The sequence below is a fragment of the Erythrolamprus reginae genome, chromosome Z (genome assembly GCF_031021105.1).
Source record: "Erythrolamprus reginae isolate rEryReg1 chromosome Z, rEryReg1.hap1, whole genome shotgun sequence".
In the NCBI taxonomy this organism is placed as follows: Eukaryota; Metazoa; Chordata; class Lepidosauria; order Squamata; family Dipsadidae; genus Erythrolamprus; species Erythrolamprus reginae.
In genome coordinates this window covers 101,020,602-101,046,500 of record NC_091963.1, presented here as the reverse complement: position 1 = coordinate 101,046,500, position 25,899 = coordinate 101,020,602, and the positions used below count along the sequence as shown (strand labels likewise).

The following is a 25,899-nucleotide window of genomic DNA, read 5'->3' as shown; positions in this document are numbered from 1 at the left end:
AAGTAAATACACTATTTTTGGCTATGAACAGTATCACAAGCCTTCCCTTAACACTTTAAACCCCTAAATTGCAATTTTCCATTCCATTAGCAACCATTCAGATTATTACTCACCATGTTTATTTATTAAAGTTTATTTTTTAAAAAATTATTAAAGGCAGACAAAAGTTTGGTGATGACATATGATGTCATCGGGTGGGAAAAACCGTGGTATAGGGAAAAAACCCGCAAAGTATTTTTTAATTAATATTTTTGAAAAACCGTGGTATAGACTTTCCGCGAAGTTTGAACCCGCGAAAATCGAGGGAACACTGTATTAGTAACACTGTGGGCTGCAATCAGAAAGAGAGCCATATATTTTGAGCAGCAGAAGCAATTCCCTCCCTCCTCACTTTCTCCTCCTTTGCACATGCCTCGATAGGCTTGCCTGGTCTGCGGTGCTCGTGAGAGCTGCAGCGGAGGCAGAGAGGCTGGCAGAAGTGTCTCTCGGCAGCAGAGCCCCGCGGGCTTTGTGAGCCTCCTCCTCTACTCTTTTTCCTGCCAATGCCTGCGAGCTGGAGGAGTCAAGCGAGGCTGCGGAATTGAAGGACAGATGTAAGAGAGGATGGGGGGAGAGGCGACTGGCTAGAAATGGCTGTGCAAACAAATATTAGATTTGTTCATTGTACAGTGTTTTATTATTGTTGTGAGCCGCCCCGAGTCCCAGGAGAAGGGCGGCAAACAAATCTAATAAATAAATAAATAAAGCTCAGCTGTGGGGGAAATGAAGTGAGTCATCAAGACTGTGCAGCACTTGAAAGTGCTGCGTGGAAGTTTGGTTTTGTGTGCGCTGCCATGCAGCTGCGCAGCTTAGAGGGAACAGTGATTACAAGGACTCCTTTCTTGACAGTTTTTATAGCATTGAAGTTTGAGGCTCTCCTGGATGTTGTGATTCGGCCTGAGGCTCCTCAGGGACCGGCTGGATCTCTGCCGGATCCATGCCCAGAGGAGGAGGACAGTGAACAGGAGGGGGAGGACCAGGCAGACGGGGGAGAGGAACGTCAGGAAGAGGAGGAGGGAGAGCAGCCTGAGACCCCCGGGGGGGGGGGGGGGGGGCTCTCCCCAGCTAGTAGCCTGGATTCATTGGATGAAGACGCACAGGCTATAATAGACATGAGGCAGCGACGAGCAGCTCAAAGACGGGGCCAATTAGAAAGGTATTTCCATCCCTGAATTGGCAACAGCTGGGTTTGGGTGTGGTTCTCCTCAGCAGGGTTGAAAAGGCAGGCCCGCCCTTACAGTCTTGTGGAGAGTTATCAATTGGGAGTCCTGTGACCTTGCTTCGATTCTCGGCGTCTCTGATCTTGGCTTGTGGCCTAGAAGTCTGGAAGACTTGGGGGAGGCGTGGGTTTTATTATCTCCAGCGTTGTTTTTGCCAGCAAGAATCCTGTTTTATTGCCTGGCCTTTGTGAAACCTCTGTGAAGCTTCATAGTGTTCCTGTCTGTAAGAACAGTTTTTGTTACCTGTGTTTGCTTTGAATTATATAAACTGCCTTTGCTTTTTACCAGTGTGTCTGGCTACTCTTTTTGGTTGGTGTTGGCGTCTGTGGGGACCCAGACACAACACTGGATAAAATTACTTAATTAAGCAAAGCTATTACAATTTGGGAGAAGAATTGGTGACGATCCTTTTGAATAATCTACTCCCAAAATTAGACAAGGACAGTGCTTCGTTGTTGCTTTTGATGAAACTCTCAACAGTTTCTGGTATAAGCATTTGCTATATATTTTTTTCGATCACTTCTTTCCCAGTTCTAAGCTCTACATCTATCTTCATGACTTGTATTCAGACATCTAAATTCTTTAGAAGTTTTAAGAAGATAGAGCAAGATAGAGACTATGTATTATTTTAACCATAACATTAGATAGCAGTCAGCACTATTGTGTGTTCCAGAAAACAGGACCTCCCCGAAAGTAGGACCTCCCCCCCAAAATACCATTTCCTCTTATTTAGATTAGGGAGACAGAGCTGGAAATCAGGTAAGACGGCAAGAGGAGCCCCATCTTATTCCACATGCCCCAAAATAATAAGACCTCTCTGAAAATAAAGCCAACCACTTACAGAAAAATACAAGACAGGGTCTTATTTTCAAGGAAACAGGGTAATCATATCTGGAAAGTCACTTCAGTGATTCCCAGTTTCTATCTGCTAATAGAAACTATATTATAGCATTTTAGAGATCACAGTAAATATGATTTGAGATCATGTTGAATTAAATTTCTGTAAGTTATTAAGAGAGAGAAGAATATACCAATCCTCTTTTTCTCACAGGTGTGCCAGAAAAACTTTTTATAATCCAATATAATATTAATGATCTTCCTTAAGAAATTGCAAATAATTCCAGATGGAGGTAAGATCTCTGAAGCCCACCACTTTCTAGGAGAACACATCATGCATCCATCTGTGCAACAAGTAACATACCTTCCAAAAGAACACTGACCAAGGGAGTACGATCACTATTTTTGGCCTGCTGTACAAGAAGCTCCCCATCATCCAGCACCCGAGAAACAGGGTCACCCCACTTAATAATGCCATTCATAACATAGCTTGCATAATCTTCCTGATTGGTCCCAAATGCCTGCGGTTGGAAAGAAACAGATGTAGTAAAGGAAATAATGAATAACTGCCTCCATTTGCAAAAATGGGAATGACATGAACTAGTTTAGCCACAAGAAGAAATAAAAGGCACACTCACTGGCTTAATGTCATTTTCCAGTGAAGCTAAAAAGTCTCCCCTCGTCACCTGTAGAGTTTCTGCTTTTTCCATATCAACTTCCACCTTAGTGCTGGCCTAAAGAAAATGGGAGATGGGACATCAATAAGACAGCCAACAAAATCGTACATTAAAATAGATCTACAATAGGTCTCTTTGAATAGGTCTTCAAATAATGGAACTTCCAAGAACAATCTCAAGTAGTCTCAGTTTCCTTTTGAATATAAGAAATATATATATATGAATATATATATATGAATATAAGAATATATATATATATGAAGGGATTGGATACTATACCCTAGAGGATAATTCTCTGCCTTACAAGGCAAAGGTTGCAGGTTCAAGTCCCAGTGGGTATGGCTAGCTGATGAGGCCAAAATAAGGCCGAAATAGATCTATCCTAGTCTCCCTTAATTTTCAAATTCAGCAAAAAGTCATGTGACACATACAGATAGAATTGTCAGCTATCAATAAAATTAACTGCCTTGGAAATGGCCCTGGGTTGGGTCGAAAGGCAAATAAGGAGCTGTGATGTTCCTTCAATACACCAGGGTGATTCGACACAAAAATATGTAACCCTTCCCTGGTGCAGAGCTGAAGGGATTGGATACTGTACCCTAGAGGATAATTCTCTGCCTTACAAGGCAAAGGTTTCAGGTTCAAATCCTAGTGGGTATGGCTAGCTGATGAGGCCAAAATAAGGCCGAAATAGATCTATCTTAATCTCCCTTAATTTTCAAATTCAGCAAAAAAACATGTGACATACACACACACACACACACACACACACACATACCTATACACACACACACACACATACACATACGTTTGTGTGTGTGTGTGTGTGTGTGTGTGTATCTTTAAAAAAAATTAAAAGAAGTTTCTTGGAAACAAATAGAGTTCATGAGTATATGCAGCAAAGTAAAAGAAACAAGAAGTTTGAAGTATATAAACATAGGGACTGGTACGTGTCTAATGAAGAACAAAAAAATATGGAATGGTATAAACAAGTGTTTGAAATCAATCAATCAATAAATAAATTATTTCCCCTTTTCTTTTTATTTTCTGCTTTTGTTATACAAATAAATTGTACTATTTCTTATTTCTTTACTTATTTCTTTACTGTACTCCAAAAAGAATCATTGAGTAAGTCTGTACATAGACCTGCATGCATTCATTCCTTTTTATTTGTTTCTGTCTGTGCTACTGAATGCTATGTAATTAAGACAGCTGAGCAAAATGTATGATTTGTACTTGGACCTTTCTACTTCGCATTTAAAAAAAACCCCAGCATTTTCTATATATATAGATATATACACACATATTTGTGCAGAAGCTAACTAGCTTCATAAGTGATTCTGAGCTGGGGGAACATTGGGGTGACTTGATAAAACCAGGGAAAGTAGATCAGCACCATGGAACCTGGAATTCTATGGAAATGCCATAGTAAAATCTTTCTTCAACTTCAGATTTTAGACCATCTTTAAAGTGCATTTTCCCTAAGGTTCATTTTTATAAGCTACAAGGGTCTTCTGCCTCCCCAAATTCATCTGCAAAACATACACCTATGCGTTCCAGGATGCATTCCAAACCCAACACCTGTTACAGTCACAGGCTAACAAAAATCAGCATTTCAACACTCTCTAATATAAAAAACTAATTTAGCTTGTTTCAGCTAATCTCTAATTTACTCATCCTGACATTTCACATCTGACATCACTCATTTCCTGCTAAAAGCCCAGTGACCTTTACAACTAAAAATGAAGGAGAAAAAGAAAACAAGAGAAAAAGAAAGGAAAGAGAAACACTCCAATGAATATCTTACCCTGAAATCAGGCCTTTGGGAGCTAAGTAATGAAACCTGTTGTAGATGTTTACCCTCTTTGTGCATATCATAATTCATGATATTGTATGGGTAAAATTTAATCCTATTTCAATATCTAATAGTAGACCAAGAGGACAATGTTTGATAAAATTTCAGAAGGAGACAAATATCTGATATAATACAAAGGAAATACAATCTATTCTATTTCATGCATCCTACCAGGGTATCAACTTTAGCCTCTATATTCAAATTTGCATGCTTTTTGCCTTCTTGTCTCTTTGTCAAATGAACATTTCATTAGATGAGCATGGGCACAACTTTGAATTTCTTTAAAAGTCCAATCCATATAAACAGGCAGCCAAATGTTACTTTCAAATGGAAAATAATTGGAAAATAGGGATGCATTCTCTGATGGTAATGTTCCAATCCCAAATTGTTCTAAAATGGAAGTTAAAGTAGCTCCAAAACATTTAGTAACGTCCATTACAAAGTCGGAACATTCCATGATAGAATCGCACAGTACTATCAGGTTGATGTGCTTGCTCAGTCTTGTTATGGCATTTAACAAAGACGAACCCTGCCTCCAACAGCTGGCCTCAATACCTGGAAATTAGCAGGTGAGAAAAAAAAGCTTGGCACAATGGTGCTCAAACAGCTAAGAAAGGGAAAGAAGATGTAGCTTTTGTATCACACTACGTAAATGATGTAGAAACATAGAAGTCTGACGGCAGAAAAAGACCTCATGGTCCATCTACTCTGCCCTTATACTATTTTCTGTATTTTATCTTAGGATGGATATATGTTTATCCCAGGCATGTTTAAATTCAGTTACTGTGGATTTATCTACCACGTCTGCTGGAAGTTTGTTCCAAGGATCTACTACTCTTTCAGTAAAATAATATTTTCTCACGTTGCTTTTGATCTTTCCCCCAATTAACCTCAGATTGTGTCCCCTTGTTCTTGTGTTCACTTTCCTATTAAAAACACTTCCCTCCTGAACCTTATTTAACCCTTTAATATATTTAAATGTTTCGATCATGTCCCCCCTTTTCCTTCTGTCCTCCAGACTATACAGATTGAGTTCAAGTCTACAGATTGTAGACTTCTGAACATAATTGGGGTGGCTATTTATTTTATCTAGTTTCAGATTACAGCAGAAGAAACTGCATGCTTCAATATTCTTTTATCTTTTTTGGGTCCACAGAAATAACATAAATCTCCCATGAAAAGTTTTTTTACTCATTAGGTTCTCTCCCCCCCCCAAAAAAAATATTGGTTACTTAAGGATTTATTCTGTCTATTAGGGTTAATTCTTTATAACTAAGCAAAACTCATAAGAACAAAAGAGGAAGGTTATATCTAATGGTTATATCTAATGACATCAGCAGAGACTGGGTAGTGCTAAGGAAGAGCAAACCTTAATGTGTCTGTTCATAGCTGTGGACTGGGCTGCCCGAACCAGACCCTCAAGTTCAGCACCACTGAAGTTCTTGGTCTCCACGGCCAGCTCTGTAATATCCACATCTATAGCCAGCAGTTGGTGGGTTCGCATCCTTGATGTGTGGATGTTGAGAATCTGCACTCGACCTTTTTCATCAGGCAAGCCTAAACAGATAAGTTGTCATTTTGCTTCAAGCCACTTTTTTGCAATGATCTTTTTAGATGTAGTGCATCTGCAACTTTAAACTTTTATTGTAAAGATCTTAGTTAGGGAATTCTAGAAGCAATTGTCCCCAATACAAAAAGGCTCTTTGGACATTACTATTTTCTTCCATGATTGCCATTTTTTTAACAGACTAAGTAATGATCTTTCTTTCCCAAATGCCAGTCCCCTGAGCTGGCTTTTAAAGAGAGGGAAATGGGGTAGAGATTGCACCTCATTTTCAACTAGGATGCAGTAGAGATGTATGTATCATTTCATTATTTTTAGGCACAAATAATGTCTGATTGGAGAGTTATGAAAACATCCATGCAACTTTCTTAGCAACAAATCTTGCAGTTGCATGGGATTTGGGGATCTCCCAGTCTAGACTTTCCCCCCTGATATTCCTTAGGAAGGTCCTAGCTATCCAAATCACATTTGTACTTTCTCATATTTACATGCTACAGATTAATATACCTTAAACGTCTGTATCTGTATCTACCTACAGTATCCAAACTTGAAAAACATGGGAATAAAACGAAGGAAACATGTGGAAAGAAATATTAAATGTCCTCCCCTATTGCTGAAAATGGAAAAAAACACAAGACATGTTGCAACTTGATGTTCTTCTGATATAAGAATTCAGCCATTTCTGTATGATCCTATATAGGGAAAGACGATTTACATGAAGCCAAACTAATGCTTGTGATCTGCAGTAAATAATGTTTTTGTCTTTTGTTCTATCTCTATGAGTATTTTCAGTCATGAGTATCATGGTTTTGTCAGTGTAATGTTCAAGAGAATCCATGCTGCACATCTTCCTTGTTACAAGGAAGTTATATAAATAATGAACAGATGGCTGAGGTCATAGAACATATTTACCAAATTAATTCCTACCAAAACTTTCCAATGCCTACCATTTGTTTGTGGGTTTTGTTAATAATTGCTGCCCTAATTATTTACCAATCTCCATTTTCACTTCCAGTCGTCCAGGTCGTAAGAGTGCTTCATCAATCAGGTCTGGTCTATTGGTCATACCTGGACATCAAAAAGAAATTATTACTAGCTTGAACAAGAATGAGTCCAGACACTACACCTGATTCTTAGGTTAGCTGTTTGAGCTTTCTAGGCACCAAGCAAAAGAATCCTTCTTAATTGCTATACGTTTCCATAAGCAAAACTGACAAACATAGCATTTATCAGGCATGATAATGTTCTTTTTATGTTTTATTTATATACGAAGATCCCAAAGGGTTTGTGTGTGTGCGCGCGTGTGCACTTTTGTGTGTGTGTGTGTGTGTGTGTGTGTGCAATATCCAAGGTTCCAAGCTATGTTTCAGAGATATGTTGATGTATCTGATATCTGTGAATTGCTGTGTCAAGTTTCATTATTCGAATGAATGAATATGTGGATAGGACTGCAACTAATCTGCAAAGTAATCTGCATGAAAACAAATTTAAGATAGAGTATGCTAGAAAGAAAGGAAGAGGGAGGGAGGGAGGGAAGGAAGGAGAGAGAGGGGGGAGGGAGAGAGAGAGAAGAAAAAAGACAAGGAAAATACCACTATCTTGCCTTGTACTCCCATGAATATACTGGTTTTCCACCAATATTATGTCTTGGGTTTGCTCTCACTTTTTCTTTCCCAAGTAGTTATCACAACTTTTTAATGTCTTTTTTCTGTTCTCCATTTTATGTCCTTTAATTATAAATTTAAATATTACAATTTAAAACCTTCTTTGAAAAACAATAGTATAAAAACTTACTGCAAAGGAGCTCTTTGATAAAGAATATAAAAAGCTTAGAATCAGACAATTAAGGGTTAATAATTCCTAAAATTAAATATAAATAGCTTGCAATGTATGATTTAGTTTTGTTGTATGCTGTCTAAATTAACTTGTTGCAACATTGGTGGCTATATTAATAAGAAAAATAAACTTAAGATAAATCATCCAAGTTTAATTCTTTTTCTAAGATTCTAAAACTTTTGTTTTAGTTTTAAGATTCTGAAGAGTGAGACATTTACTCTGTGCATCCAGAAATATCTTGCATCCATGTCTCTCTGCAAATATGTCAAAGATATGGCAAAATCTCCCTCTCAAGAGAACTCAAAAGAACATGGCAACTGCATACCGATTACTAAGATATTGTTCAGTTGTTCAACACCATCAATTTTAGACAAGAGCTGGTTCACAACAGTGTCGTGGACTCCAGTGCTGCCTGCCATGCTCCCTCGTTGTTTGCAGATAGCATCGATTTCATCAAATATGATGATATGAACACCACTGTTTGCCCCAAGCTGATGAAGAAAAAACAAAGTATGTTATTAAAATACTGTCATCCTTATTGTTTTAAGGAGTGCAGAATAAAGCATTTAAACTTGTAAAGCATAATTAGACTCTAATCATAATTATTTATTTATTTATTTATTTATTTATTCATTCATTCATTTATTAGATTTGTATGCCGCCCCTCTTCGAAGACTCGGGGCGGCTAACAACAGTATAAAAAGACAATGTAAACAAATCTAATATTAAAAATAATCTAAAAAACCCCAATTTAAAGAACCAGTCATGCATACAAGCATACCATGTATAAATTCTATAAGCCTAGGGGGAAGGGAAATTTCAGTTCCCCCATGCCTGACGACAGAGGTGGGTTTTAAGGAGCTTGTGAAAGGCAAGGAGGGTGGGGGCAACTCTGATATCTGGGGGGAGCTGGTTCCAGAGGGCCGGGGCTGCCACAGAGAAGGCTCTTCTCCTGGGTCCCGCCAAACAACATTGCTTAGTCGACGGGACCCAGAGAAGGCCAACTCTGTGGGACATAACGGGTCGCTGGGATTCGTGCGGCAGAAGGCGGTCCCGGAGATATTCTCGTCCGATGCCATGAAGGGCTTTATAGGTCATAACCAACACTTTGAATTGTGACCGGAAATTGATCAGCAACCAATGCAGACTGCGGAGTGTTGGTGTAACATGGGCATACTTAGGGAAGCCCATGATTGCTCTCGCAGCTGCGTTCTGCACGATCTGAAGTTTCCGAACACTTTTCAAAGGTAGCCCCAATAAAGGGGAGAAGCCTTCAATATTCATTTGTCTTATAGCCAGAGGTGGGCTCCAGCCAGAATGCTAAATTGGGCTCGCCGCCATAGCTCGTGAGTGCTTTCGGGTCCAGTGCGATTTTGCTTCTGCACCTGTGGATAGCAAAATTGCGCATGGAGTCGCAGATGCACCTGTGTTTCGGCATGCGCGGAAGCAAAAAAACCTCGCATAATCCAATGCACTAAAAAAAAAAATAGAGCTGTCTTCATCTCCGGGGAACAGAGAGGGACCTTCACTGAAAATACTTGCATCTTCCAGATATTGACACTGTCTCAATAAAGAGACCTGTAGTAATCCTCCCCTCTTAGAGCTCACTGAAAGTGATAACTAATATCTGAACATTGCTTGGGAGCTAAATGCTCCCCAGTACATCTTTTGCAATAAAAATCTTACATGTACAAAATGAACCGAGCTCACTATTACCCATGTGGTTGCATTCTAGATAAACTGAAGCTACCAGAAGGTCTTCAAGGGCATCCCTATCCATTGCAACTACCAAATGTGAGATGACAATTACTTAAGGAACTGTCAATAGGCTTCCTAGTTCAGAAGTGGTTGCAACTGGTGCACAAGGTAGAGTTACTCTGAGGTCTTCCTTCCTTTTCAAGTAGAAAAAAAACTCCAGGAAGACATCTAGATAGTAAACCACTTTAGAATAGGATGGATCAATTCATTCACAGTTAATTATTATTTCTGGAATCTGACAGCTTCCAAATCTATAACTATTCCATTTTATTTGGATTAAGTCTAAGCCGTTTTTCCCCTATTTAGATCCTAACATAGCGTCTAGACGCATGGAAAGAATACTTGATCCCATCTCCTATTTGGTCAAAGCTACACATCTCCTATGGAGATAGATGGTCTCCTTTGGCAGCATTATATAATAATAATAATAATAATAATAATAATAATAATAATAATAATAATAATATCATCTGCCTATCCAAGGTCCTTGGGAAGGATTCAATGGTTAGATAAAATCCAATTTCATGTTTGGCTGACTATGCAATGAACCAATAATAATTCCAGGTTCTTGGCAAGGACTCAATAGGTGAAAGAAAATGCCAAATCTTGTCTAAACCTCTGTCTAGGGTTTGGTGAAACTCTCAAACTTTCAAGATGGTTTTCTAGATTTATAGCCATCAGCAGATTATGGTGCAGTGGTTTTTTTTAAGATCCTGATGTTTTTTATTAAAGTCTTAAATTTATTTTAAGTGGGGCATGGTGTCCTTCCAGAATCTGTGGTGAGAAGTTCATTGTGATAAGAACATATGGTTTGTAAGATGTATATAAAGAACAGCTGGACCAAATTAGCTCTGATTGTTAAATGAAATTTTCACATAATTGGCCATGACTATACCTTATTTGAACTGACTAAATGGAGATACGGGCAGGGGCTTTTTAATAGTGGATGAGAATGATGGATGCCTTCGTTAATGAAAAAAATGAAATAAGAATCATCTTTGTTCACTTAGAATCTAAGAATATTTTAATAATGTTCAATAGCAAAGATTCATAAAATCTAAAAATGGGCAAACACAGAGCTGTGTAATAGAGGTTTTTAATACTCAGAAGTGACAAGGAGGTTTGATAAGTTATAATAAATGCTCTTTATTACCTCCAATATCAGACAATATAACCCTAAATAAAATTGTTTGATTGGTTAGATGTGTATCCTGACTTTCTTTGGAGAACGTAGTTTCTATCAGCCATCTTCTGAGGTAAATTCGGTATATGAAAGGCAGAGAATTACACACTGAATTTTCACATCTAATGGTAGATTTCTTTCTCCAATCTTAGTACAATTCTTTAACTACTATAGTGGTTCCAGTTACAGAAAAGCATTTGCTTGAGGATTCTATTGTATCCCTGCACTCAGGCGGGGATAACTAACCTCCGCTACCAGTACGGATGGACGTGCGCAGAAAGCAAATCTTGTGAGAAGATGCGTGGGGCCGTGAGATTTTGGCGATAAAATAGCCAAAAATCGCTGAAATCTTGTGCGCCCCACGTGCCCTCACAGGATTCTGTTTCCTGCACATGCGCTGAAGCCAAATCTCGCTCTGATGTGTGCGTGCGCCCGCCAGTCACCCCGAGCTGCATGTGCAACTCCATTTTTGCTACCAGAATGCAATCCCCCACCATCCAGGCAGGAACATAATAATAATAATAATAATAATAATAATAATAATAATAATAATAATAATAATAATTATTATTATTATTATTATTATTATTATTATTATTATTATTGATTGATTTGTATGCCGCCCTTCTCCGCAGACTCAGGGTGGCTAACAACAATAATAAACACAACATGTACAATCCAATAATAAAAAACAACTAAAAACCCCTATTATAAAACCAAACATACACACAAACATACCATGCATAACTTGTAATGGCCTAGGGGGAAGAGCTATCTCAACTCCCCCATGCCTGGTGGTATAAATGAGACTTGAGTAGTTTACGAAAGACAGGGGAGGGTGGGGGCAGTTCTAATCTCCAGGGGGAATTGGTTCCAGAGGGCCGGGGCCGCCACAGAGAAGGCTCTTCCCCTGGGACCCGCCAAACGACATTGTTTAGTCGACGGGACCCGGAGAAGGCCAATCTGTGGGACCTTATCGGTCGCTGGGATTCGTGCGGTAGCAGGCGGTTCCAGAGGTAATACTGCCTGCACTGTTTACTGACTTCTCAGATCAACTAGTTAGTCTCTCTGGGGACAAAAAACAACAGTCCTATCTGGAGACAGAATCAACTCTCAGTCTTCCTCCACTCCATTCTATATTTATAGTAGCCAGACACATTGCTATGCTAAATTTCCAAATGAAAAGATTTCTAAAATTGACTTATATTTTTTCTCCTTCCATTCTATAATTTTGAAGACAAGTCTGTGCAGTTCTCTTGGCAAGGTTTTTTTAGAAGTGGTTTACCCATTGCCTTTTTTCTAGGACCAAGAGAATATCACTGGTCCAAGGTCACCCAGCTGGCCTTGTGCCCCAGGCAGAACTAGAATTCATGGTCTCCTAGTTTCTAGGCCTGATGCCTTAACCACTACAGTGATCTCTCAGTTAGCGCGGGGGTTACGTTCCAAGACCTCCCGCGCTAACCGATTTCCGCGTTATACTGGATGCGGAAGTAAAAACCACCATCTGCGCATGTGCGCCATTTTTTTCATGGCCGCACATGCGCAGATGGTGGAGTTTGCGTGTGGGCGGCGGGGAAGACCAAGGGAAGATTCCTTCAGCCGCCCAACAGCTGATCTGCTCCGCAGCGCGGAAGCAGCGAGGAGCCGAAGATGGGGTAAAGGCAAAGGGGAAACCCCATCTTCGGCTCCTCGCTGCTGCCGCGCTGCGGAGCGGATCAGGTGTTGGGCGGCTGAAGGAACCTTCCCTTGGTCTTCCTGCCGCCCAGGCAAAGGGGAAACTCCAAGATCGCTTGCCGCTTGCCGCTTTGCAGCTTGGAGCCTTGCTTCGCCTCCTTCGCTGCAATAGGCAAGCGATCTTGAGAAAGAGAGAGAAAGGAGGGCGACTTGCCAGTCCACGCCCCCCTGGATGAACAGCCTCGCATGGCCCCAGCGCCGGGCTCCGCTGTTGCCTCCGCCCCCATTCGGCTCTGCAGCTGAGAGGCCTTCCCGGCAGAGCCCTCCCCAACAGCTCCCGCTGCCAGCGCAAAAAAGAAAAGAAAAAGAAATCCCCAAAAGAGGCAGGCACAAAGCGGGGGCACAAGGGGAGCTGCCCGGCAGAGGTTGCTTTTTTTCTTCTCGTGGGCAAGTGGAGGGGGGGGAGAGAGAAGGGAGGAAGAGAGTGTGAGAGAGGAAGAAAGAGAGAGAGAAATGATAGAAAAAAGGGGAGAAAAAAGAGAAATGAGAAAATGATTGAAGCATAGTGACAGGAAAGAAAGAGAAAGAGACAGAGAAGTGACTCTTGGTGATGACGTATGACGTCATCGGGTGGGAAAAAACCGTGGTATAGCAAAAAAACCGTGGAGTATTTTTTAATTAATATTTTTTGAAAAACCGCGTTGCAGCGTTTCGCACTAATCGAGACCGTGCTAATCGAGGGATCACTGTATACCAAAATGGCTCTCTCTTGTTGTTTACTGTACTTTAAGATGAAATATACTGAAGCATAACAATGGCACATTTCTAAATTGAGAAGTTAAATTAAGAAGTACACTTGGATCATCAGACATTTAAACTGTCAGAATAATCAATCTAAAAACAGTAAAATAGTATAATTTTCTTTTTGTCTTATTAGTTGAATTGTTTTGTAGGAAAAAAGTTTGTCCAATCCTGTCCATTTCCTTAGTTTGACCTGAAAGTGATTAAATAGATGCTGTCATAGGAGGAGCCTTTAAGTCTTCACTTCAGCTATAAGTGAAATTTCTAATTCTTACCGCATAAGCCCTTTAAAGTTAAGCAAACATTGAATTGGCTATGTTGGCAGACTGAATATGCTTCAAAGCTTTAGAGCAGGGGCCTCCAAGTCCCAGTCCATGGACCAGCACTGGACCACAGCATGCCAGAAACTGGGCCGTGCAACAACCGAAGTCCCATTCACGGGATGCAGGAACCTAATACTGCCTGCACTGTTTACTGACTTCTCATATCAACTAGTTAGTCTCTCTGGGAACAAAAAACAACAGTCCTATCTGCAGACGGAATCACCTCTCAGTCTTCCTCCGCTCCATTCTATATTTATGGTAGCCAGACACATTGCTATGCTAAATTTCCAAATGAAAAGATTTCTAAAATTGACTGGCAGTCATTGGAATAGAACTATTTTTCTCCTTCCCTAGAATACCCAGATTAACAAAATTGCAATCCCATAAGCTACTACATCTCAAACTGCACATCACAGAGGCTATTAAAATTAAAATATATCTTTCCCACTCATCAGGTCTAGGTATTTTTAACTGGAAAAAAAGATCATTTCTGCCCATCTCTACCCAATTTTGTTGTTCACGAGGGAGGAAAACATGCAAAGATGCAATCTCAAACATTTCTTAATAAGAGTTATTACGGTATATGATATGAAGAAAAGAATTTGCCACAAGTTCTCCTGTGGCAGTTAACATGTGTTACTACCCTGAATTCTAACCCAGACAGTGTTGTGGTTCCGTCTGAGGCCCCTCAGGGAACGGCTGATCTTCTGTCGGTTTCCAGCTCAGAGGGAGAGGATGAGGAACAGGAGGTGCAGGCAGACGAGGAGGAGGAATCCCAGGCTGAAGAAGAGGGAGGACAGCCAGAGTCCCCCCAGAGGGAGCTCTCCCCAGCAAGCAGCCTGGATTCCTTAGAGGAAAATGCACAAGCCATAATTGATCTGCGACAGAGAAGAGCTACACAGCGAAGGAACCAATTGGCTAGGTACTTTCAGCATTAAAGAGGCAACAGCTGGGTTTGGGTGTGGTGCTCTTTGGAAAGGCTAAAAGGCAGACCCACCCTTCCTGGCTTGTGGAGTTTTATCTTTGAGAGTCTTGGGACCTGGCTGTGAACTTTGGCGTCTTGGAATCCTGGTTTGTGCCTTTGACTACTGAAACCTTGGGGTGGGTGTGCCAGCAAGAAGCTTGCTGTATTGTCTGGACATCAGGACTCTGCTGTAAAGTATTATAGCCTGTCTGTTGGGAAGAACAGGTTTTCCTCTGTGTTTATTTTTTCCAGCTATAAAGTACTTTTGCTTTTACCAGAGTGTCTGGCTGTTTTTTCCAGTTGGTGTTGAGGTCTCGGGGAACCCAGACAGAACAGACAGAACACTATGTAATTCTTTTCATATTTTTAAATTACCCTCTTCTGTTCTTCTTCAGCATCTGCAAAGAGCTTGCGAATGTTGGCCTCTGATTCTCCGACATATTTGTTAAGGATTTCGGGCCCGTTCACAACTTTTGGCTCCCTGGCATTCAACATTTTGCCAATTTGCCTGGCCATAAGTGTCTTACCACAGCCAGGAGGGCCATATAAGAGGATACCTTTCACATGCTTGCAACCTAAAAAGAAAGAAGAGAGAACACAATCATGAAACTAATCATGGCCAAAACAATAATTGTATTTTGTATTTATTAGATTTGTATGCCGCCCCTCTCCGAAGACTCGGGGCGGCTAACAACAGTACAAAAAGACAATGTAAACAAATCTAATATTAAAAGACAATCTAAAGAACCCCAATTTAAAGAACCACTCATACATACAAGCATACCATGTATAAATTCTATAAGCCTAGGGGGAAGGGAAATTTCAATTCCCCCAAGCCTGACGACAGAGGTGGGTTTTAAGAAGCTTGTGAATAATGGGTGCAAAATAGAGCAGCAATTATTGCTTGCTACTTATACCACAATTTAACAGAAATAATAAGCATATAATCTTACCAACTGACTACTCTTAGGCTTTCTTCCACAAGTGCAATTCAAAATCCTAGATATTACTATTTAAAATTACAGACAGCTTTGGATCAAAACAGAACTTATTCCCACTAGCCCAATAAATCTGCCCATTAGCCATTTTTGGAGACTGTTAAAATGACTGTTATTTTTTATGGGGCAACTGTACACATGCACTGACTCAGTTATAGTACTATATGCCATTTTTTGTTCTTGGCAAAAGTATGTAAAGCAAATCAAAGTGGAGGCTATAAATCTAGTAAGCAAAAGGAGAGGAGTGACTAAGTCAAAGAGATAGGTACATGACCTAGAAGGAAATGTGAAATTAGAGCTATAATGTTTCTTCCTGTAATTGTCGGGGAGTTGGGGATGAAGCACATGGTAAATATCCCTCTGATTTCAGTAACTCCTCCAGAATACCTCAACTCAAGCAGATTAATTCTCTTTTTTGTTTCAGTCACACAATTATTTTCTTGTCACAGATTTTTATATTTCTTGAGATATCCCAGCATGTACTGAAATTAATACCTTATTTTGGGGTGATTTTCATTTCTTTTTAAAGAAACTTGAGGAGTCAAGTTCTTATTTACAAAGCTATATAGAAACATCCTAAAGGGCTTCCAGGAGGAAACTTCTCAATGTGTTTTGGACTGCAAAGAAACATCTTCCTTCCTTTCTGTTCTGTTGTAATTTATCCCCACAATGCTAATTAGGCTAAACAATTCAAGATTGGAACTGTCTCTACCCCAAAGCTTTTTTCTTTTATTGCAAGGAGATGATGTGCAACCAAATTTTTAAATCTCATGTTATACATACACACAGTCACCTCCCAAAAGTACTAGCTATTATGAGATGAAGAAAACTAATCCTCTCCCTTTCTTCACAATTTTGGTGAACACTTTAAAATTTTCATGGCTCACCTGGTTAATTACAAGGCTCAGACTCTGCCAATGTCCGGTATTTTGCCTTTAAAGCTACTTTTAACACTTAGTAGCAAAACAATGAGCTTAAATACAGATATTTTCCAAATTAATCTTTCCAGCTACCACACTCACCCCAGGCGTAAGGAAAATTGGCTGAATGGCATTAACAAAATATGTCAAAATTCAAGATAACATTTTTGTACATAATTAAAATCTAATTTTAACACTGGATGTCAAGGAATACTTTTGAGTACTCAGTCTAGTAAAATTCTTCCTCCGTTATTTTTATGTGTAGCTGTCAACTTAATGTATTGAAAGATCAAACCAGCATTCAACATAAATATCTCTGCATAATGCTATAGATTACAGTGTGTAGTGTACACTACACTATCTTACTTTTCCATTCTCAAAATACTGAGGGACCAGAAATAAAATAGTAATATTGTAGAGGGAAATATATGCATTTTATATATTACACTCTATTGATAAAAATAATTTTTGCGCAACTAAAAGTATGTAGAAAATGATGGATATATGGAACATACTTTCTGAGCAATCTTGTTCTTAAACACTCTCTATCACCTGAGTCTAGAGCAAATGTACTAAACAGCAACATTGATTAAGATAAGTGGGCCACCTTCTGATGCTAGGTACTACATTTAACATCTATATGCATGTGAGAAAACAACAGTAGATGAGAAGATGAAGAAAAGTGAACAGGGCCATACCACAAACAGAGTATGGCTAGGATTTTCCAGTTTTTCCAATACTTAGGGAAGGCAATAAGTTTTTTAAAATGTGTTTGTTCTTTTATGTGTAATACAAGGCTTCATGCATTATCCAAATATTGTAATAAATGTGTATAAATATTAAAAATACAGTAGTACCTCTAGATACGAGCTGCTCTACATGCAAGTATTTCAAGATACGAGCCACGAGGGGAGAGACATTTCTGTTCTAGTTCCGAGCTGAAATTCGGGATACGAGCCGAGCGTCCACTAGGTGGCGCAAGAATCCTTGCTTTTGGTTATCTCAGAGGGGAAAAACAACTTGTTCCAGATACGAGTTGCCTCGAGATACAAGCTCCCTTATGGAACGAATTATGCTCGTATCTAGGGGTACTACTGTACATAGAAAGTATTTATGTATTAGGGTATGAAAATTAACTTACTGGCAGTTGGCTAAAGAGAACCACTTTCAAAAGATTCTTAGGATCTTTCTGACGATGAAGATGTTTTAATCCTATGTTATTTTATTCTGATATTTCTGGTATTGTGAGAATCATTTGACAGAAAAATAGGTAATGTACAAATTCAATAAATAAGGGGAATTAATGGAATGATATTATCCCAAATTTCTGAATTTTAGTTCTGGTTGGAACTAAAGTTTCAAGTTGAACAGGCAATAGCATTTTAAGATGGGCTGAGTCATAGCAACCAATAATGGCTATGACTCATACTGTTGACATTTTGATTTTTTTCTAATGCATTTTCTTTGCCATTACCTTGATGGGGAGCTAGCTAGAGAAAAATTTATTAGTCAACTCTTAGGTATTTGAGAGAGACAGATAGAAAAGCAAACACTCGGTGCAAATGGGGGGAAGAAAAGAAAAAAATTGTGGAGGTGAAAGACTAATTATACATATGAACCAGCAAGGTGGTGATAAATTAAAGGTGATCCTTGTCAAATTAGTGTCAAAGAAGAACCTGTTAATTCAGCATATAGGGAACACGATCTCTTCTGTAGCCAAAAATCAGTGAGGTGGGATTTGAATGATGAGTGATGCCAGAAAAGGGGAATCCCAGTTTGCTGAGATGAGAGAGGCTACAAAAAAGCTATGAACAAGTCAGAACAGATTTTGTACAAGTTTAGGTAATTTCTGTTGCCAGGCAAGCCAGTGAATGTAATCCCTTGGTGCTGTACACTAGCCTCGTACTGCAAAGGCAGCAAGGTAAAAGGGATACACCCAAAACCTCATCTACTTGAGGTATGCCATTATCAAGCAACTGCATGTAACTAGAATGACTGAGAGTTTGCATAATACACAAAGATATATTAACTTTCATTTGATTGTGATACCAAAAAGTAATTCTTAAGGCTTATGCGCACTAATCCTCTCTGATAACAAAAATTTACTCTGGCAGAAACTTCAATGCTACAGTACTTCAGCAGAGAGGAAACTGACTTGGCAGAAAACAAAGCTTTTCTTATAAGTGCTAAAGATACTGTTAGCAATAAACCTTTGCTATAAGAGCACAAATGAGATTTGCCCTTGATGTTCACCAGATGTTTCATACTACAACTTCCTAAGACCTATAATAGTACACAATTGAATCCAAAACCCCTGGAGAATACCAGATTACTATTTCAATATTAGATTCTTAGGGCTGCTACTTTAAAGATTGATCCACATATTCAGTTCTATTCCTTGGCAGCTGTAGCTCTTATAAATAGGGATGTGCTAATGTACTTGTTAAACATATGCTACTGTTCTTATGCATATTTCCCAATTTTTATAGTTCTTGCTATCCCCTCGCGACTGCATATAAGAAATAAATGAAATTATTACAGGTTGTCTTGAAGGTAATGCATCTACTTAGCAGTTTGTCTATAAATCTGTACAGTTTAGATATGGCCTTGTTTCAGATTCTTTAACCGCTGTTATAAATCTGACAATTTTTTTTTGCAAAGGAAAGATTCTTGATTTTTTTCCTTGATTAAAAAAGCAAAAAAGAAAACCCTTCAAAATTACTCAGATGGCTCTTGTCTCTTCATCTTCATGAGACATTGTGTGGAACTTCAGAATCAATAACTTAGACAGCAATTTAGCAAGCACTGGTGAAAACAAACTGATGAATATCTTTACTTTCTAATTTCTTCTGTACCTAATATTTATTTTATTGTGTGGGGGCCTTCTGATACCTGGTGTCTGCATTTTTCTTGGCAAGGTTTTCAGAAATGATTTGACATTGCCCCTTCCTAGGGCTGAGAGGGCAACTGGCCCAAAGACGCCCATTTTGAGTTATGTGTAGTAAGAATAATATTCAAACTTCCCTGATTTCTAGGCTGGCACATTAATCCTTACACCGAACCAGTATTCTTTTACCTACATATTTATATATTTTTTCTAATGACCCTCAGAAAGTGTACATTTTTCCAGTGCATTTTACACAGGAGACGTCTTACATATGGCTTTTTGAAAAAACATAAATATATATTAAATAAGTGTCCCCACTTGATTTCTCTAATAGTTTTAAGTTATAAATTACCACTTCTATATTGGTGGAGATTCAAAGTGTAACATACCAGAATTTTAATGAAACCCCTTTCGTTTCATTTTTATTATTACAAACTTTCTAAGATACTGTCTTAATTTGTATAATATAAAATATTAAAAGTAAGCCTGGCATCAATTTTAATTCTGAAAAGAGTAAATTTAAGCATTTAGGAATATGGTGCTGCTGAGAGCTGAGCAATAAATATATTATAATTTTTTGGGAGTTTTCTATCTCAGCTGTAGTTTTTGAAACAGACTAGTTGCAAAACTAATGTCCATCAAGTCAAGATATCTGAGAAGAAATATTTTTCTATTCTCTTATATTTGATTTCTGGCCATTACATATAAGTTTCTTCTGAAATAGTGATTAAGGATAACCTACCAATATTTGTTGTGTTAAGGATAACCTACCTACTTTGTTGTGAGCCGCCCCGAGTCTGCGGAGAGGGGCGGCATACAAATCTAAATAAATAAAATAAATAAATAAAATAAATAAATTACAAGTTTCTGTTTTATTGGCCCCAGGACTGTAAATAATAAAAGCCCCCTAAGGGCAATGGAATTGCTATTCAGAAATTTCAGAAATGATAACACAAACCAGGTGAGATAACCCAGCAGACCACATGCATGTTCAAGACATGCAGCCCAATTCCCAAATCATTCTTTGTCTCATTAAATTTTGATTATAAAATGGGAAATATGCAATAAAAACAAACTTTTTGAAACCATTTTTGACAAAGAGCAATATGAATTCATAAAGTTGCCACATATGAAATCAAGTTATCCTAGAAGGATATGACACTTTATAATTAATAATTATTATGGGTAAGGGTAATCACACTAGGTCTCTAAATACAGGAAATCCCACCTGATACCTAATAGTAAATGGACCTATTCCCTCCCCCTCCATTAAGTTGCCTAGCCCCCTTTTAAAATTAAAACTGTTCATTATTGCAAAGAACTCATATTTCATCTGCTCTGAATCTACCAGTTATCAGAGTGCTGTCCAGAGTTTAGTATTAACATCAGCAAGGGTAAAAGTCAGTAGAGTTGATTGGCAGGAACTGCAGAAGCTGGAGATGCCACAGATTAAACCTGGGACCTTCTCCATACAAAGCACACACTCTACAGCTGATCCCTCCCCCACACTTTCACCTATTTGCACCCAATAGCGGTCTCTGTACAAAATGTCCCCACCTGGCCAACATGGAAGACTCTGAAAACGTGAAGACAGGCCTCCTTTCAAATAGACAGGTGATGACAAACGTCAAAATGAAGCTACTCTCTATCTCTTCTAGCACTGGGGCAATACCTGCATTTACATCTTATCTCCCTTCTGAGAGAAAAGCAGGCAGTGTATCCAAATGTCAGCCCTGTTAACAGACAGCTTTTAAAACCCAGCCTCTTCCTTAAGATAGGTGTATCTAAATGCCTCTGCTTACCATCGTTTTCTGATCAAAGGTCACTCCTTAAACAGGGCATCAGTTTTTAATTATTTGCTCACCCACTTGTAACACACAATTCACATGGGAAACTATGCCCATCAAAATAACAGAAAAAGATATTACAAGGTCCAAAGACAATGTTGTCATTATGCCATTCTCAGTAGTTTGACATTTGATACAAATTAAAAGGAGATAATCACATCATTAAGCTAGTTTGCAAATGCCAGTCTGAAATGCCATTTATAAGATTATTTGTTTTGCTTTAGCTCCCATGTCCCATTCACTCAAACTGCCACATTTCTCATATTGTTCAGTGCATAGCTGTATAACAGAAATAAACCACATTCGGGAAAGAATGTTAACGCACAATTATTAGGCATAATAACTTGGCTGGTTAAGGGCAATGGGATGTGTAGTTAAAATAACAGGCGTGGAAAGCTATAAATTTAAGACAACAGGTTAGCTTACGGAAGTCACAGATATTTCTAAAATGTAGAATTCTAATAACATCAATTCCAGAAAATCTTACAGAGTTTTATAAGCAAATTGAGACAGGTTTGAAGATTATACTTCAAAATATAAATTGTGAAATACAAGAAAGGACAAAGTGGAGATGAAAATATTGCATCGGATGACCTGCATGATCGCAAATGGGAATTAAAATGAAAAGTTACAAAAGTTGCATAGTTAAGGAAACTATTGTCCAGACTGAAAGTCCCGAATGTTTACATCAATACATGACATTGGTCCAGAAAATAAACTGAAACTCAGTGAAAATGACAGTATTGTAGAATGTATTGAAAAACTCCTTTAACCATTTTTATAATTGAATTCTAGAGATTTCTGGCCTTCTTATATTATTCATATCCAATGATAAGAGTCAAAACAAGTACCGTAAATTTATTCTAAGGTACATAAGATAATAGCTAAATGCATATTGGCTTTTTCTAGAGATTACAAAGTGCCTAAGTGTGTAATATCTATTGGCCTCCAGTGCTACAGTAAAACCAAGACCACCTGCAGGAAAAATGACAATGAAAGATGAATTGGAACCAATAGACCCTCTAGGATTTATGCAAACTGGAGAACAATTATCTCTTCTGATGGAATGCAAACAAAAAGAAAATCAGATTAAAGCAAGAATTCCTAATGCTTATTGAGAAAAGCCCTGGGCTAAAAATAAAAATTACACATATTTAAACATAACTTGAGCCCAAAAGTGGGACTGAGAGCTTGCTTTTTATTATTATTATTTAACTACATTTCATTTACTGTAATTTTAGGCTTTTAGCAAAATCACAGCCGCAGAGGAGACACACCAGCAGTCTAACTTTCTTAGAGCTTGAAATGAAAAGGCAGCCCAAAACGTGCTTGAAGATTGCAGGATAGGCCACCAGCATTGATGGGTTACAGCTCACTTAACCTCACTTTCAGCCATCAAATTTTAAATTTTATATTATTGATCCACAAATGCTAGCAATTTTCTATAGCATTTAAAAATCTAGCATGGATATTTATTATAAAATACAGAGCTATAAATCTAGTGGGGGTTTTTTTGTCATACACTTCTTTGATATAAGTAAACTAAGATACATGTCCATTCTATTTTGGAGTTGATTACAATATCTACCCATCAGACATTACTTTCATTAACTCAGGATTATGGTATGACAATATTTGTTTGTTTGTTTGTTTGTTTGTTTGTTTGTTTGTTTGATTGATTGATTCTTATGCCGCCCTTCTCCTTAGACTCAGGGCGGCTTACAACATGTTAACAATAGCACTTTTAAACAGGCTAACCTATGCCTAATGGAAAATTAGGCTAACCTATTGCCTATTGCCCCCACAATCCGGGTCCTCATTTTACCCATCTTGGAAGGATGGAAGGCTGAGTCAACCTTGATCTGGTGATGAGATTTGAACCGCTGACCTTCAGATCTACAGTCAGCTTCAGTGGCCTGCAGTACAGCACTCTACCTGCTGCGCCACCCTGGCTCTATTTATTAACATTTATTAACATTCCTAGAAAATGCAGTTATGGAAAATGTTTCTGGGTATTATGTATAAGAAGATCCTCATTTCCTTAAATGGTTAGATCACTGAAATGATACTTAGGGCCCTTAATTCACAAATGCTCAAGATTATGTGTGAATAAATAAAAATTGCAATGAAAATCACATGATCTTGGAAATGATAAAGAGCCCTAGTATACCTTAAACATTCACATTTATTGCAGTAAGAATCTCATCATTTGACATTTCCCATTAGGCATAGGTTAGCCTTTAAGAAGCCAGAAGCTTCCCCATTTTATTGTTAAAATCCAACTAATAAATTTCGCTCTGGCATTTGGGAAGCGGAGTCCATGCAGCTTTCACTTCAAAGGTAGACTAGATAGGGTGAAAGTGACCTCCAATTTCTACCTGTCCACATCTATGGCCTCACAATAGGCATGTCTTTGTGGATTCATCAGAGTGTAGTTGATTTATATTCCCGTTCCCCCCTCACACTTCATTTTACAAATGGAAGTTATAGAACCCCTATTCTGAAGTAAATTGTAATGCAGATGATCAATCCCGCCAGGCTACACAGCTGGCACATTTATCATTTTTCATTTCTGAGGCAGAAGAACAGAGAAAGGAAAACACAGAGAGGGGGAAAAAAATCTTCTGCCGCTATACACAGACTCCATTTTTTTTCTTTTCCCCTCATGAATTATTATGGTTAACCTGAACAGATGTCAACCTGGCATTTGAGCTCTGAAATATAGTTGGAAAAGCAAGTTATAACTAATGTAGAGAAAAAGGATGGGTGTCAGGAAGCAGCCCTCGTCTTCAAATTTCAGATAAGCTTCTCTTGCCTAAGGGAGGGGCCTGTCAAAAAGAAAATGGAACTGGGAGCTTTGCTTACTAAAAAGCAACTTCTCTATTTGAAAAAGGCTGTAGCTTGTCAGGGGGAAGCAAGCATTTAGGCTATAACAGACTCAAACACCACCACCTCTCCATTTTCAGCCAGGAAGTCACACGTTTGCTGAATTCTGAAAAATTAACTCAGTCCGTGGTCAATAGAAATTTAAGAAGTGTAAATTGGTTGAGGTAGAATATCTCCATGAGACAAGGAATGTCTGCTCACTGTATCTCTGCCACGTCTTGTATTTTTTCTCCTTCCATTCTATAATTTTTGAAGACAAGTCTGTGCAGTTTTCTTGGCAAGGTTTTTTTAGAAGTGGTTAACTCGTTGCCTTTTTTCTAGGACCAAGAGAAAATCACTGGCCCAAGGTTACCAAGCTGGCCTTGTGCACCAGGCAGAACTAGAATTCATGGTCTCCTAGTTTCTAGCCTGATGCCTTAACCACTACAACAAAACGACTCTCTCTTGTTCTTTACTGTACTTTAAGATGAAATATACTGAATCATAACAATGGCACGTTTCTAGATTGAGAAGTTAAATTAAGAAGTACGCTTGGATCATCAGACATTTAAACTGTCAGAATAATCAATGTAGAAACAGTAAAAATATATAATTTTATTTTTGTCTTATTAGTTCAATTGTTTTGTAGGAAAAAAGTTTGTCCAATCCTGTCCATTTCCTTAGTTTGACCTAAAAGCGATTAAATAGATGCTGTCATAGGAGGAGCCTTTAAGTCTTCACTTCAGCTAAGTGAAATTTCTAATTCTTACCGCATAAGCACTTTAAAGTTAAGCAAACATTGAATTGGCTATGTTGGCAGACTGAATATGCTTCAAAGGTTTAGAGCAGGGGTCTGCAAGCCCCAGTCCATGGACCAGCACTGGACCACAGCTTGCCAGAAACTGGGCCGTGCAACAACCGAAGTCCCATTCACGGGATGCAGGCAGTGTGCGAAACCACACCCCTTCCTGTCTACAGAAAAATCTCTCTCCATGGAATCAATCCCTGGTGCCCAAAAGATTGGAGGCTGCTATTTTAGAGCATCTATTGATTGTGCAATGAACATACTATCATCTACCCAGCTATTTGTATTGACTTTACTAGCTTAAAGCTGTGGGGAAACTATATATTTTCTTATCTCACAAATCTTTTATACATTTCTTGCTATGACAGTTTTTACATTTCATTTTTCTCAATCCATATTTTCATTGTGTTATTTTGGGAAGGACTGCAGTTTCTGTGATCTGCACTGGGGTCATATAACATCATAACATTTACTCATTTTTATGTTTGTACAAACCCATTTGCTCCACAATCTCTGGTGGGAATACTCGAGAGGCAAATGCCCTTCGGAATATGTCAGAAAATTCTTTATCAAGACCTCCAATACCCATCTTCTCAAAATTCCAATCAGGGTTGATGATAGACTGACGGTTTTCTCGAGTTTTGGATTTGCCTGTAGGAAAAAAGAGCAAATTTAAGACCAATAATTTTAATCAGAACTGTTACAGATGGCTACGATAAATTTCAAATACGCTATTACATGTCTGATGCATAGAACAGTTTATTAAGAACATGAGCTAAGAATTATTTCAAACTCATTTAGTTAATAGACTAAAAAACTGCAGATAATTTCATTATAATAGAAAAT

The 25,899-nt window shown here is 38.5% G+C and overlaps 1 protein-coding gene across 2 annotated transcripts in view; it reads right to left on the bottom strand.

Moving 5' to 3' along the window:
• Positions 1 to 25,899, bottom strand: part of NSF (N-ethylmaleimide sensitive factor, vesicle fusing ATPase) — an 81,302-nt gene that overhangs the window by 19,280 nt on the left and 36,123 nt on the right. For both annotated transcript variants that reach the window (XM_070767280.1, XM_070767279.1), the window contains exons 8-14: positions 25,549 to 25,704; positions 15,107 to 15,306; positions 8,354 to 8,519; positions 7,186 to 7,260; positions 5,998 to 6,185; positions 2,735 to 2,830; positions 2,461 to 2,617 (exon numbers count right to left, since the gene is read on the bottom strand). In XM_070767280.1, coding sequence (XP_070623381.1) covers positions 2,461 to 2,617; positions 2,735 to 2,830; positions 5,998 to 6,185; positions 7,186 to 7,260; positions 8,354 to 8,519; positions 15,107 to 15,306; positions 25,549 to 25,704 — 1,038 coding nt within the window. The remainder of the gene's footprint in view (positions 1 to 2,460; positions 2,618 to 2,734; positions 2,831 to 5,997; positions 6,186 to 7,185; positions 7,261 to 8,353; positions 8,520 to 15,106; positions 15,307 to 25,548; positions 25,705 to 25,899) is intronic.